The sequence below is a fragment of the Homalodisca vitripennis genome, chromosome 2, assembly GCF_021130785.1.
Source record: "Homalodisca vitripennis isolate AUS2020 chromosome 2, UT_GWSS_2.1, whole genome shotgun sequence".
In the NCBI taxonomy this organism is placed as follows: Eukaryota; Metazoa; Arthropoda; class Insecta; order Hemiptera; family Cicadellidae; genus Homalodisca; species Homalodisca vitripennis.
In genome coordinates, this window is record NC_060208.1 from 28,274,190 (window position 1) to 28,291,056 (window position 16,867).

General features: G+C 35.1%; 1 protein-coding gene across 1 annotated transcript; it reads left to right on the forward strand.

The window, feature by feature from the left end:
* The first annotated feature begins 2,650 nt into the window (after positions 1-2,650).
* On the forward strand, positions 2,651-16,531 carry LOC124355572 (uncharacterized protein C1683.06c-like). Its single transcript, XM_046806735.1, has 10 exons — positions 2,651-2,742; positions 4,714-4,860; positions 5,259-5,546; positions 5,799-5,945; positions 6,345-6,491; positions 6,708-6,900; positions 8,720-8,900; positions 11,732-11,848; positions 14,247-14,392; positions 16,172-16,531. The coding sequence occupies exons 1-10, from the start codon at positions 2,651-2,653 to the stop codon at positions 16,499-16,501; spliced, it is 1,788 nt and encodes a 595-aa protein (XP_046662691.1). The 3' UTR covers positions 16,502-16,531.
* The last annotated feature ends 336 nt before the right edge of the window (positions 16,532-16,867 follow it).

Here is a 16,867-nt window from a genome sequence, read left to right on the forward strand (position 1 = left end):
TGTATTCATAAATTTCCTTGTCTCAAGTAATGTAGGGTCTTAAACACTGCCTTTCAGTGAATGGACAAATCTTTTGCCATATTTAATACTATTCACTTTATTTAATTAAATATAAAGTATAAAAAATGAACTATATGGGAACATTTCGAAAAATATCATACTTTTTACCAAACCTTGCCTCGTAGGGAAGATCTGATGAAAGAGAACTGCGTAGTCGACGCCACCTTGTCGACGGCTGAAGTGGATAATGGCGGGACTTATCCCGGCTAGATAAACAAGCAAGTGGGAAAAACTTGTTTGTATTGACGATACGTATTTTTAAGTTAAGAGTTGGAAAAAGTTGCTAAACTCTCATCAGCCAATGTCACGAAGTATCATTCGCTGGAATCGATCAGTTGACATTTCTGTTAAGTATTTATAGATTTCTCTATTAACTTGGGAGTGTTCTTATTTGTTTGGCACGACTTCGCACGCAATTTTCAAAATCGAAGTCCGTAACAATAAATAATTCCCGTATCCCCTTAGTAAAACCTTTTAAGCCGTATTATGTCCTATGTTATTTTTCAAACATAAGTAGGTAAACACATCAAGTAATTATAATTTCAAAAACAATTTATTATTATAGTATAACAACTTTTAATTGATTCTTATATAATGTTTTTTGCGAGTGTAGGAGTCTAAATGGTCTAAATGCGGGTGTAGTCATTATGGTTCGAATGAAGTATATTTCCAACGATATAGCAGAGTTTACCTTGATGATCCGATTAAAACATATATCAAAGGATTACTGTATATATATTAAACAGTAAAGGATACGCATATCTAAGACGAGATAGGTATATACTGTATCTAAGATAATTCCAAAACCATATTTGAGAGCATTTATGTTCTATGAAAAATATAAATACTTATCGGCAATATTGTATTATTATTTTTACAATTTTTCATGACTAATAACATCATCTATGAAAATTTTTTTACTTTTTATTTTTTAATGAAAAGCTTTCTTTGTGCAAAAATAATATACTTCCGGCCGTTTAAATTCCTTTTCAATATAATGTATTATTTACTATGCAACAGTTAAGTAACATATATGAATACATAGTTATATGTTACATATATTAAGATTCAACTCGTTTCCATTCACTGCACTAACTACATCATGCTCACTAAGTTACTGAATGGATGAACTTTGCCGGAGTGCTCACCACTCAACGAGCCGAGGATGACTGCAAACCAGTTGAGACATAAATGTTATCATTATGTTTACGAATTTAGGAAAACTACATCGATATTTCTCTCCGTAAAAACTGTCTCTAGCTTCATCAAATATTTTTTACAATTAGCTGAAATAGTTAAGCCGTTCTCGATATTAAGGTTTATCAAATAAAATAGTAATTTTCGCCTAGTATTGATAATAGGATATATTAAGGAAGGTCCTGTAGACTCACATCTACGACTACGATGTATATACTCTTCTTATTTCCATTAAACAAATCTGTGAGTTGATCTTGATGTTGTTATTATTTTATGCCTTTTCGGAACAGTAGAATCAATACCACGTTGAGACCGTATCCCTCATTTCTTATCGGAACTGTGCCACCAATGCCATATTGGGACATTTTCTCTCATTTCTTATCGGAACTGTAACACCAATGCCACATTGATGAGACCGTGTATTACTTGCCACGTCGTGTCAGAACCAGCGAACAGACTACCATAGACAGGGAAAGTGCGTCATTGAGTGCAGCCGGTCATAGACGGCAGACCAAACAAATATGGCGGCTGCAGAGCGTGAGTCATGCCAGTTCCTCACGCCGCAACAGTTGCCTTACCCAGTGTTGCGGGATATTTAACCCATTTGGGACAAAATCAGGCAGAATTAAATAGAAGATTTAATAAACTCTTCTATGCCAGGATGTATAACATTGAACCTAAAAGGGCTAGCAATTTTAGTACCTAATGAAGGTGACGAAGTAATAGGATGTTTTGATATTTTAGGGTCACAATCTTTAAAGTGCCTGTAATGTAATCAAGTACGTAGTAGGTAACGTAGATAGATCAATTACGTCTAAAATCATATATAAGCGGTGTGTCAATCTTATGCCAAGTAGTAATCCTATCTATCCCAGAAACTTAGTTTGATTAATTGTAAAAACAGAAGTGGATTGACCAACCATATCAAGGTGTAACTATAACTAACCTCCGCTTGATTTTTGAATCTACTCCTAAGTATTGTTAGTTGCAACTGGCTTCAATCTTCAAAAAATATTTATGTCAAATTAATGCCAAGTGTGGTTAGAAAATGTGTTGGCGTCAATTAATTCTTTGATGAGCATTGTTTCGAAGGAACCGGAAAATAGTGATTTGATTCTCGTGATAAGAGGTATTCCAAGAACATATTTTATTACAAGGTGCACCACTGCACAAAATGTGTCAACGAAGGTTTGTACAATAAAAAATTAAGACATGCCTTAACAAAAGTGGTCACCTTTTTAGGAAAGTAAGGTGAAATTTTGTAGCCTATTGTATTTTTTTCACTGTACAATTTTTTCCATCTATGAATTTCAATAGAAACTTACATTATTTTATTTTATTATTACAATTACCTTCACTTTTGAGCTGTTCGGGCTGCTTATACTGATCCAAGATGGCGGACACAGCTTCAAGTCACATAATGTTATATCATGTCGGAACTGCGTGGCACAAATGCCACGTAGGGTCTGCCTCTCTCATGCCCAAGTAATTAAGATGATTTTCCCTTACACGTAAATTGTTGATTTGAATAAGTTCACTCTAAGGTGGTCCTAAGCTTCCGAAAATGATACAGTGAGACGAAAGTGGTTACGGAGATCGCGAGTCTTTCCAATATTCTTAACTGATCTCAGAATTGCGATAAGAGATTCCGCCATTCAAGTGATGGTGCTAGATAGGCTCCTCGCCTGTTTGGGTCCCCAAACTTCCAGGTCTTGCATAGATATCAAGGGGCGTGAATTTGTATTCAAACAACTTAGGAATACATCAGGATATTTCTCTTTGGAGATAAATGATCTCGGAAGCCCCCTTTTTTTCGGAATGTACTCATAAGGTTTTTTACTATTACAACGAGAGTTATGGGTTTCAAAGATGGGAACTGATCCCAAATTCTTGGAGATCAGCAGAGTCAGAGAATCAGTATGTAGGTAAGGATATTCGATTATATTGTTACGAACCCTTGCAAACTAGATAAATTGTTGAATAACTGATTAGTAAACTTCCGTAAGTTCAGACGCTAACTAAACTAGAAGGTATGATAAGATTTCACACTTTAATATCATGGACCTTATGAACAATTTCAGACATCTTTTACATTTAGATAAGAGAATCTAATGATAACTATTTTTGAGTCATCATAAAATTACTCAAATACAGCTCCAAAAAAACATGATGAGAGGCGAAGATGGAGATTTCTTTCACAGTGGGGAGTTGCAGTATAGAGAAAATTGATCAATGATCTTGCGTTTTATGAGTCAACTTGGAAAATCTGATTATATAGCATTCGTTTTTAATAAATTGTTTCAATAAATACTAATTATACAATTTAAGGCTATCAAAACCATTTTAACAACAAGACAACTTAGGGCAGCGCAGCTTATTTTGAATTTTTTTAACATAACAGAAATGTTTACATATGGTTACAGTTACCAACTGGGCTTTGTGAGCAAGTATTGTAGGCATTACCAAGGCTTTCACTGTATATCTCTACTCAGTATTTCGTCACTCAACATGTTCAATGCATTCCATACACTATACAAAAACTAAGTACTTAGTTCACAAACACTCAGGCCGTATTTCACAATGAAATGGAATATAGACACATAATAGTGTCTGAACACCTGTGTCATATTTGCATCCGTCACATGGTTGTGACAATATAAACTCAATTACGTCCGGTATTTAACAGAGAACTGTTACCACAGTACCTCTATCATCTATCTGGTATTAATTCAAAATATGATCTTGTTAACAACCTTCACTCTTTTTCTCAGGTACGCATCATCTTTCTTCACCATAAGGGTTTAAATATTAATACGAAAGAAACGAAACTCATTATTTTCTAATACATGTGTGTGTGTGGTATTTGTAAAACATGTACAGCCATAATTGGTATATTTTACAAAATCATTAACGTAATTTACTATTCAGAATTTTAACAGCACTTCTTTAAAATAAATTATGAGTGTGTAAATGTAAGTTATATCACGAATAAAAATTCTGTACAGAGTATCAAAATGCTAATTTAAACAAATTTCTGAGTTAGAAATTAGATACAGATTGTTTAACGTATCTTACTTCGGTAGCTACTAACAATAAAAATATATTAGTTAAATCATAATTGTAATTGTATTTTTGGGAGTTTTCTAGACAAATCCAAATTGAGGGTGAACATAAATACTCAAATTTAGAACCTACACTATTCTGAATACAGGGCCGTTAGGATTACATAACATTGGAATTAATATTTTCAATAGAATATGTAGTTATCGTCACTGGTCTCTTACTGGTTTAATAACAATCAGATCTAAAACACTGAAGAATATGAAGTTGTTCTTAGCTGTGGCTCTCCTCACTACACTAGGAGACCCCGATATAAATGTGTTAGCTATTACTTCTGTCACATCCCTACCGTACAACCCCTAGTAACCCTGCAACTGAAGCTAATTTGTTGTACAGTATCTCGTGGGTGTTGGCAGTAGAGCAGGTGATAATCGACACAGACCCTGGAGTTGACGACGCTGTGGCTCTCCTCACTACACTAGGAGACCCCGATATAAATATGTTGGCTACTACTTGTGTCACATCCCTGCCGTACAACCCCTAGTAACCCTGCAACTGAAGGTAATTTTTTTTACAGTATCTCGTGGGTGTCGGCAGTAGAACAGGTGATAATCGACACAGACCCTGGGTTGACGACGCTGTGGCTCTCCTCACTACACTAGGAGACCCCGATATAAATGTGTTAGCTATTATTTGGTGTCACATCCCTACCGTACAACCCCTAGTAAATCTGCAACTGAAGGTAATTTGTTGTACAGTATCTCGTGGGTGTTCGGCAGTAGAGCAGGTGATAATCGACACAGACCCTGGAGTTGTTCGACGCTGTGGCTCTCCTCACTACACTAGGAGACCCCGATATAAATATGTTGGCTACTACTTGTGTCACATCCCTACCGTACAACCCCTAGTAACCCTGCAACTCAAGCTAATTTGTTGTACAGTATCTCGTGGGTGTTGGCAGTAGAGCAGGTGATAATCGACACAGACCCTGGAGTTGACGACGCTGTGGCTCTCCTCACTACACTAGGAGACCCCGATATAAATGTGTTAGCTGTACTACTGGAGTCACATCCCTACCGTATAACCCCTAGTAACTCTGCAACTGAAGGTAATTTTTTTTACAGTATCTCGTGGGTTTCGGCAGTAGAGCAGGTGATAATCGACACAGACCCTGGAGTTGACGACGCTGTGGCTCTCCTCACTACACTAGGAGACCCCGATATAAATGTGTTAGCTATTACTTGTGTCACATCCCTACCGTACAACCCCTAGTAACCCTGCAACTGAAGGTAATTTGTTGTACAGTATCTCGTGGGTGTCGGCAGTAGAGCAGGTGATAATCGACACAGACCCTGGGGTTGACGACGCTGTGGCTCTCCTCACTACACTAGGAAACCCCGATATAAATGTGTTAGCTATTACTTGTGTCACATCAATACCGTACAACCCCTAGTAACCAACTGAAGGTATTTTTTTTACAGTATCTCGTGGGTGTCGGCAGTAGAGCAGGTGATAATCGACACAGACCCTGGAGTTGACGACGCTGTGGCTCTCCTCACTACACTAGGAGACCCCGATATAAATGTGTTAGCTATTACTTGTGTCACATCCCTACCGTACAACCCCTAGTAACCCTGCAACTGAAGGTAATTTGTTGTACAGTATCTCGTGGGTATCGGCATTAGAACAGGTGATAATCGACACAGACCCTGGAGTTGACGACGCTGTGGCTCTTCTCACTACACTAGGAGACCCCGATATAAATGTGTTAGCTGTTACTTGGAGTCACATCCCTACCGTATAACCCCTAGTAAACTCTGCAACTGAAGGTATTTTTTTTTTACAGTATCTCGTGGGTTTCGGCAGTAGAGCAGGTGATAATCGACACAGACCCTGGAGTTGACGACGCTGTGGCTCTCCTCACTACACTAGGAGACCCCGATATAAATATGTTGGCTATTACTTGTGTCACATCCCTACCGTACAACCCCTAGTAACCCTGCAACTGAAGGTAATTTGTTGTACAGTATCTCGTGGGTGTCGGCAGTAGAACAGGTGATAATCGACACAGACCCTGGGGTTGACGACGCTGTGGCTCTCCTCACTACACTAGGAGACCCCGATATAAATGTGTTAGCTATTACTTGTGTCACATCCCTACCGTACAACCCCTAGTAACCCTGCAACTGAAGGTAATTTTTTTTTACAGTATCTCGTGGGTGTCGGCAGTAGAGCAGGTGATAATCGACACAGACCCTGGAGTTGACGACGCTGTGGCTCTCCTCACTACACTAGGAGATCCCGATATAAATATGTTGGCTATTACTTGTGTCACATCCCTACCGTACAACCCCTAGTAACCCTGCAACTGAAGGTAATTTGTTGTACAGTATCTCGTGGGTGTCGGCAATAGAACAGGTGATAATCGACTCAGACCCTGGGGTTGACGACGCTGTGGCTCTCCTCACTACACTTGGAGACCCCGATATAAATGTGTTAGCTATTACTTGTGTCAAAGGCAACAGTGACGTTAACCAATCCATTATCAACACTCTCAAAACCCTCGTTGCTAGTAACCTTAAGGTAAGACAATTATTAGCCGTAGTAAGATTTTTCCATTTTATGAATGAAATGCTTTGATTAGTATCAATTTCGTTACCATGTAATGTGTAATTAATTACCTTGGTACAATGTGGGATGTAATAAATTATATTTAAGACTACTTCAAGATGACTACTTGAATATATTTAGTTGGTTTTCAAATGCTGCGCGCTAGGTTGAATACATAAAGTTAGAATATTTTTTTTTATTTACAGAAATCTTTTAATGCGTTTCTGAATAAATTTAAATATTTTTAAAAGTATTTACTCTAGAAGTCATCAAATATTTAAGGGATAAATTATTTTTATATGTAAATATTTTAGTATTGATTTATGTTACTAATGTTTAAAGCTTTGTATTAAGTTCTAAAATGTATGTGATAGTCTATTAATATTAAAAATATTTCAACCCGATTCTAGTCATTTGATAAAGCAAATTTCCATTAAAGGTGGCTATAAGGACCTATAAGGAATTTATGAAGGAAAATTGAACTTGTATGGATTATGGGCCAGTAAATTGAATTAGGTTTTGTTATACTTATAAGGGGTTGAATTTTAAATGTTCCCATCCCACTTTTTTCGTATATTGATTCCATACTATCGCGGAACGGCAAACACGTTATTTTTATTTTCTCAATTAATTCGGTATAAAAAATACACATTGAATCATGTAACACATCACCACCCTTACATTTACAAAATGTTATCTAATTCCAATATGGCGTATAAAAGATTATGGTAAAAGAATAAGTAAACTTAATCAAAATTAAGTACATTCTAATCTTCTCAACGATGATTAATGGTATACTGAAGTCGATATTTGAATAATTGTGGGAAAAATTAGGGAGACAATAAACTTACCCCGAAACCAAAGGGTTACGGATATATGGACAGTTTGCGAGTCGCACACATCTGCATTGAGTACAATGGTAGCTGGGGAATCACAGGGTTCAGTCTTGGGATCAGTTCTATTTTTATTGTACATGGACAGGCTCTCTCGTGTCTTAAATATTGTGATACGTTTTCCCGATGAGACTTACTCTAATGGTCTTAAACAAATCATCAAGGACTTCTGAATAGTCTCTTACTAAAAATAATAAAAGCCAACTCATACATTTCTAAACTATACAAATTTTTCAATGTTTAAATAAAATTAAAAAGCACAGAGAGAGCGAGAGAAAGAGAGAGAGAGAGAGAGAGAGAGAGAGAGAGAGAGAGAGAGAGAGAGAGCCATCGGAGAAATCTTTTTAAGGATTATTATTATCTGGCAAGTTGTGCTCCACCTCTTTTACTATTAAAATTATTGCAACGATTGCCAAGTATCTTTCTGTTACAACAGTCTACTAAAACCAATTATATTCACAATATTGAGATAAACGGTATTTTAAATGTTTAAGTTAAACCCATTTTTTTCAAAAAAGGTATTTTAGGCCAGTGTTTAACACAGAAATCCAGAGATTGTTTTGGATAAATTCTTATTAAAGTACAATAGCCTATAATATTAACAATTATGGAAATTGCATGCATTTTAAAGATAATGTAAATAATTATTGTTTCAAGACGTATGTGTTCTATACATTTGATTTTACCTGCTTGTACTTTCGTTCATTCAGTAGTCTTAGAAACATGTTACTACCCTGTATACGGGCTTTTACAAAATTCCAAACCTTTCTTAAACCTTATTTCACAAACATAAGCGATAATAACTACACTTAATATTTCCAACATACTATATTGACCTCAACGCTAAAGTAAACTAATTAGAAACGAAAATAATATTATTTAACTGTTTATTGAAACAGGTTATGCCTGAGGTTTATGCCGGAAGTGACTTTGGTCTGTTGAATTCACCCCCAAGCGATGGCTGGTTTGGTTCAGATGGGTTTGAAGATCTACCCTACCCATTGCCACCCTCTCCCGATTTGGTTGTGAAAAAGATGTACGCTGCTGCATTTCTAGCTGATACTTTGAAAGCAAATCCAGGTTATTGTTTTGTATTTTCACTGGCAATAATTATGATTAGTGTATGTAAAATATTCAACGCATAACTACATTGTCGCTATGACCCATAAGTATTCAATTAATATGAGAACATCTTTTCTTTTTAATAATTATCTTTTTATTATTTATAAAAGTATGATTAGATAAACAGGAATTTAATATATTTGCTTAGAAATGAGCACCTTAATGGAGAGTTGATTTGTGACTGGGGATCGTGTAGTCTTGGAATTTGATCCTTGGAAACACGTTCGCTATGATTATGTTTCGGTGTATTAAAGTATATCATTAAAATATTGGAATTATGAAACAACGTAATAATAATAGTAAATCACTGTCTCATTGATATCATTTGAAAGATTTTTAGATATAATAGTCAAATTTTCTGTTAATCAAAGAACAACCTCCAATATAATTAGTGTACGTAACGTTATGCGTTACTGAATCTTCGTCGAGATTTTAGAAACATTTTAATGTACTTTAAATAAATGACACTTTTTTATTTAAATAATAATTTTTAATGCAAGCCAAATAAATAATGTTTATTTCACCGAAAACATGGTAAATAAAAGATCATCATTATAAGGTGTAAGTTCCCTAAAAAGATCTACTAGGTTCACTATGAGAGAACATTCTTTTTGCTTCATGGGTTAAGTGGATAAATAATAGCATTTTTGAGACAGTAAACTTATATACATTATTAAAAATGTTTAGCAGTCGATAGTTATTACATGTATTATTATACTATGTATTAAATGTGTTAATATTTATTTTATTACAGAATACTATTTACTATTAGATAATGTTGACTAGTAATGCGAGCAATGTTATTAGTATAAATCATCAAATATACAAAGAAATACAGAGGTGAGTTAAAAAGTTAGGAAGTTATCCAGGAGGGCTCAATTCTGGCTTATTTACAGCAAAAACCGAACTGTCACTTAAATCTGAGCAACCCTATGGATGTCCAGGAGCACCACATCACTAACATTAAATGTCGAGACTTTGGGGTGGAAGAGTAGATCTATAAGTCTTGTCTACTGCGGGGAATGACTATTGAAGTTGGTGAGGCTCAATAATCACCTTCCCACTGTTTCAGACATCACTCCTGGAATCTGGAGTCCACGTTTGAAGAGATAAAAAAATCGGCGATGAAGAAATTCAAAAACGAACAATGCAGTTTGACAATCTTACACCCCTAGACACAAAAAGAAATCGTAATGGCTCCCAACAGCTATACAGTGTAATCCAGAAAAGAGGAGTTCTCATTGTCTCATCAGGTGCTAAATTCAGTGCACTAAGATGTTTCACACGCGATCCTTAAGCACGGCGGATCAATTAAGTTTCAACACTTAGCTACATCAGTAGAGTTTAATCAGATCAGGCAGACCATACTACGAGATGGCTTGGACACAATTACATGAACAAAACTATATTAAAACAATCCGTAGTTTGTTTTGAGAAATATACAAGTGATAGAGGTTAGAGAATTATATGTCATAGAGGGAGGATAAATGAAAGGTTATAAGTATACACACAAATAAACCCGTGTTTAAACATTCACATATTTTTAAGAGTAAAAGGTTTGCGGCACAAAAGTGTTACGCAGACTTGAACTGCGGTAGGGCAAGATGGACCAAAACCACACTTGAGAAAAGGTCGGACAATGTATCCATTACAAAAGTAAGTTCTCAGCCCAACGAAAGTAATTCTACTCTCTCAGTTTAGTCTAGAGGGGTATCGGCTAATGCGTTCAGGACGTAGCGCGATCCTCGAACTATACTAGAGCCAGAAAATGTAGCTGATTGGAAATGTGTATGAAACTACATATGCATCACACATTTTAATCTTATGTAATAAGAAAATTTGTATTTATTCGTGATACCGGAACAATGTTATAGATATACTACCTGTGATTTATTTCACTAGAAGAAATTGTAATTATTCAGTTAAAGCGAAGTTAATTATTGAATAAGAAAAACCGTTATTTTTAAATGATTGTAAAACTTTGCGACGATAGAGAGAGAGTGCGTGTTCAGGGTTAGGAATAAGATTAGGGTTAAAATAATGTTAAAGAATTAAATTGAAACTTTGTATACAATCAGAAATGAATCAGCTATTCGCCCAAGGCTCAAAGTATATTTTGTGTGATATAATAAATTGTAATTATAAGCATTGATAAACTAAGATTTTCTTCTATTTGTGTACCCCCTCCTTCTAAACGATTCATGTCCTCAGGAAGCAAAGATGTTGCTCAAACATCGCTATACGATACTGCCTTTGGTGGATGAGATAATCTTTGGCAAAGTACGATTAGCTCTTCCCAAGACGCAATGTGTTGCGGTGCTCAGAATCAAGTCATCACAAAAGATGGTGCGGCTGGAATATCTGTTACTAAGAGAGAGCGGACCACTTCAGTGCAGAAGGAGTGAATAAGGAACTGTGGGAAAATATTTTTGGCCTTATTGCACTAGTGAACATGTGTGCAAAGATACCTGAGTCAAGAGAATAATCTAGAACATCCAGCTGGTGGAAGGAAGGAATTTCGAAGAGGTCAAGAATCGCTCGATCCATCCTCAAGTGTCATTGGTCTGTGAAGGGATCTTATCAAACTGAATCAAATGAGAGAGAACGTCTATACATTGCAATGTTACACTACTGATAAAAAATCGTTTAATGACTTGCACCAACTCAGATGCAACCCCCATACCTTAGATCGTACGGTAACTGCCTCTTTAAAAATTATGTAATAAATGTTTTTCCACAATTACTTAAAAAATTGTGTACATTTTTATGTTATATTTTGTTTCCTTCAGGAAAGATAACGATCTTAGCAATTGGGCCATTAACCAACTTAGCGGTTGCTCTTCACTTGGATCCAAATATTTTACAGCAGGCGAAAAGAATCATAATACTAGGAGGCAGTATAGCAGGTCAGTTCATACCAATAACTGTAGGGTTTAAATTCTAAGTATTTATTCCAGGTTCAACTTATAAAGTACAAACAGTTTTTATATTCCGTACTGAAAAACCAATACATATATTGAAAAAACTGGAAAATGTATGAATGGGTATTGATTTATCATTTAAAATGAGATGCATCCCATAATTTGACGATTAATTGCAAAAACATAAAAATTGTTGTAAAAGTATTTGGTGATTATCACTGTTTTTATGGGATTAAAGTCAAGGCCCACGCTTAACATGTGGATTATTAACTTAACAGTCATATTTCACTTTTTAACATGTTATTTAATTATGCTCGAGTTTTATCTCCGTTTCACATTCTAATGCTCTATAATTTTCTGTTCGGTTGAATCACGGGGTTTCTTGTGCTCCAAGTTCCCGGAGATCTGGAAATTCCAGTCCAAAATAACTGGAAAGCGCTTGAATGGTTATCAATATATCATTAAAATTAAGCATATTCCATAATTCTATGACTGATTCCAAAAATATGAAAAATCATTGTAAATGTTTTTGGAGTTGACCATCGTTTTTATGGGTTTAAAATCAAGAATACCGGTATAGCTGACTCTTTACCCACGCTCTAACATTTGGCTCATTAATTTAACAGTCTATATTACACTTTTTATCAAGTCATGAAATACTCTAGTAGTATATAGTATCTCCGTTTCACCTCCTAAAGTTTTATAATTTTCTGTTTGCTTGAATAATGGGGTTTATATGCTCCAAATTACCTTCACTATTGAGTCTTGATTTTTTTTAATCTTCAGGAGACATCCTCGTATATCAATATGTAGCGTAAGAGCAACCATTTATAATATATTTATAAAATGTATGCACACACAGATGATTGTAAAGTTTTATGCACTATAAAATAGTGAGTACAATATCTTGGATCACCCACTAATAATTGTAGGGTAATCTACAGTAGTTCCGGTCTTACATAGCTTCGGTCAACTAGTAAAGCTAGAAAAGACGCTCAGAGTTTTACCAAAAGAATTAGTGAGTCTATATTATTGTCCTGAATAAATTTCTAACATTTGAACATAATATGGTTAAATTACTGCCTATATTGTTCGGAGAAAATTTGAATGACCTCTGATTCGCTCCCTTTGGATATTATCAAGGTTATTTATGGATTAAAAACAACCTAGCTTGGTAACAGAGCTAAGTACAATCTATTCATGATTAGATGAATATAGTTTAATAATAAGAGGAAAACGTAAACGAACATTCAAGCCTAAACTAGATAAACGCTAACTTCTTCCCAGTAAAAGGTTTATTGTTTTCTGTTGCAAGGTATTACGAAAATGATGACATAATAAACCACAGGCAGACCTAAAGAATTAAAGAATTAATTACTTTTTATTTATATTAAAACCCGGCAAGTGAGAGATACGGGTTCGACTCCCGGCGGAGCAAGTACTTATTGTGATTCAATGTTTATTGAAATTAAATAAGGCTATTGCCATTTATACAGTTTAATGTAAATAAAAAGTCGTTTGACAGGTATTTGGTCTTCCGATCATATGTTAGTTTGCTTATTTAAACTCATATGTGACAGATACGGCCAAATACAAAATAATTGAATCGGAAAAAGTAAGCGCTCTGTGGTGTAATGGTAGCACATTCACCCGGCAAGTGAGAAATCCGGGTTCGACTCCCGGCGGAGCAAGTACTTATTTATATATATATATATATAAAATATTAATTTATATAATCCTTGGGATTTTATTGTATCTGGATATTGATGTAGAAATGTAAGATGAGTCATATGGAAGAGAAATATAAACTGTACTGTACCCAACAAAATTAGTTCCAGACACTATTAAATACCAAACGTAAAATTAATATGTTTGTATTGTAATTAAATTTGATGAAAACATTTTATCCTAATATTTATATTTTATATTACTTTTTACATGAATCCCTGTCTGTTCTGCCTGTTTCATATAAATAGTTCTCAGCTTTTTCTTGAAACCCTGGCATGAGACTTCCTACATTCTCGTTTATCCACTATAATCGGATTAATATTGATTTTAGTCATCATAAATTAACTTTAGACTCATTCAGCATGACCTTCATTCACTTTTTTAAGACAGCATTCAGTTTTCTACATTTTTAAATATCTTGTATGTAAAAATGTTTAAGAAATGTATTTTTATAAGTCATATTAACAGGTATTTTCAATTTAATGTTTCAATAATACTGTACGTCTTTTGAGCAACACCAAAATACGAAAAATTCAACGCTCACATAGACTATTATCATGTACAACTTTGCTCTTACTAGAAATTGTGGCCTTATTAAATTGTTTGATACTTGTTATTACTCATTCTCTAGCTACTAATTTAATATTTTTCACAGGCAATGGCAACATAATCCCAGGAGTAGAGTTTAATTTCTACATGGATCCTGATGCCGCTAACCTTGTATTGGACAGGGCATTGTCATCAGGTGTTCTCCTCACAATCATGCCTATGGAAACTATCACATCACATGACTTAACTCCGGTAAAAAGTGGTTACATGAAAAATATAGGATTAATACGAACATGAATTCAATGTATTATTGTTTATCTTCAGGTTTTTTCACTTAAAATAATATTATATTCAATATGCTAGACAGTGTTAAGCTTTCAAAAAGTATTGCAACAGTTCAAATTCAGTTAGTATTAAATTTTGTATTTAGAACTAAATTTTGTATTTGTATGCCCTGCCTGGTTGAGACTATTACCATTACGTTCCTCTTGCAATAGAGCGTTATACCACGCATGATGTACTTTAAGCATAAGGGAAAAGAAGCTATTAATTACAGCTAGTTGTAGTCAGCCTTGTTGAGCCATTAGCACTAAGACAGGATCCTTTGTAATGACATCAGAGTGACTCTCTAAGCTGAAGCCATATCTTTGAGAAAAAATGGAGAAAGGAGGTAGTACTTATAGCTAGTTGTCGTCATCCTTGTTGAGCCATTAGCTCTAGGTCAGACTCCTTTCTAATGACATCAGAATGACTCTTTAATCTGAGGCTATATCTTTGATCAAAAGGGAGAAAGAAGGTAATTCCAGCTAGTTGCAGTCAACCTTGTGAGCCATTAGCACTAAGACAGAATCCTTTGTAATGACATCAGAGTGACTCTCTAAGCTGAAGCCATATCTTTGAGAAAAAATGGAGAAAGGAGGTAGTACTTATAGCTAGTTGTAGTCATCCTTGTTGAGCCATTAGCTCTAGGTCAGACTCCTTTCTAATGACATCAGAATGACTCTCTAATCTGATGCTATATATTTGATCAAAAGGGAGAATAGAGGTACTTCCAGCTAGTTGCAGTCAGCCTTTGTGAGCCATTAGGTCTAGGACTGACTCCTTTCTAATGACATCTAGGTGACTTTCTAATCTGAGGTTATATATTCTAACGAGTGGGAACGAATCAATTGTCAGCAGAACGTTCAGTTTAACAGTACACTGATTTGTAATCGGTTTTCAAATTGATTTTAGTGATGTAGTAAAGGTATGGGTTGATTCTAGGTGCATAATTTGAAATTCATATGACTTAAAGGAGCGATACCCATAGCATAAACAATGAATCACTCTCCTAATCGATCCTTCAATTAATTTGTGGTCTTATTGAATCTTACACACAACATGCATCTAAGTTTGCCTTTTAACATTACAGTTAGTGTTTTTTATCCCCGTTGGCTGAGTTTGGTTACACATCTTGCAAATAGAGCTTAAGTTTTTTATACAGTCCAATTGGACCCAAGAATCCTTGGATAAAACCAATTGGAATATAACACATTGAGTCTCAGACGTTATTACCAAAGTAAAGGATTTTTTTAAACTAATTTGATTATAGGTTGCTCCTTGAATATAAACAATTAATCACCCCTGATATGGGAATTTCTATTAAGTGAATAATACATTTCTACATAAAAAGGCATAGTTCTATGACGAAAACCCTTTAAGACATCTTTCCTGTGTGTCTCATGAACGAAATGGCGTTTATTATACATATTAAACCCTATAAGGGACTGTTTATCAAGGTACAAAGCCGTTATCTTCGTATCAAACAATAATTACAACAAATGATAAAAAATAACAATTGTGGCTAAAGGTGGTGAAAACATATAGTGTATAACAAGGGTTAGAGGGCGTATTCTTAATTGATAAATTTGTATTTATGGGTTTCATATTTATTATCAAGCATAGTGACGATCCAGAAAGGTACTACACAAGCTAACTACCATTAATTTCCAAAGTATCTTGTTGCACCAATGTTTCTCTCTGACAATACAGAGCTGGCGTTGGAACACACTCGCCAAGATAGACAACACCGCTGTGAAGTTCCTGAACGATCTGGAGAAGAAGCAACAGGAGCGTCATCCACAGCCATTCTATCTCCCCTACGACACGTTTGCTGCAGGCATCATCCTATCACCCAAGTTCGTCACCAAGACCCAGAAGCTGTACGGTTTTGTAGAGAACAGAAGTGATAAGACCGGTGGTGCGCTCGTCGTCGACTACTTCAATCTGTCCGGCAAGGCCGCCAACCTTGAGATCGTCACAGACGTCAGCGTTGACGCACTCAAAGAGGAGATGATCAACAATCTATCTAACCTAAAGTGATTTTTGAATTAAAATGTATTATAGCAGTAACATATTGAGTTAATTCCACATATCTTATTATTGACTTTTTTATACAGTTAATTCTTCATTCATTATTTCATTACCTTTCATCTTTAAAACAGAAATGTTGTTAGAACATTTTAAAATTAAAAATTGACCGTCTAGTTTTGTTTTTATGTTTTATCATGGCAAGGTAAACAAATTGTAACTTCAACACAATCGAAGCAGTGTATTGACTGTAGTGTGTGTGTGTGTGTGTGTATATATATATATATATATATATATATATATATATATATATATATACACACACACACACTGCAGTCAATACACTGCTTCGATTGTGTTGAACTTACAATTTGTTTA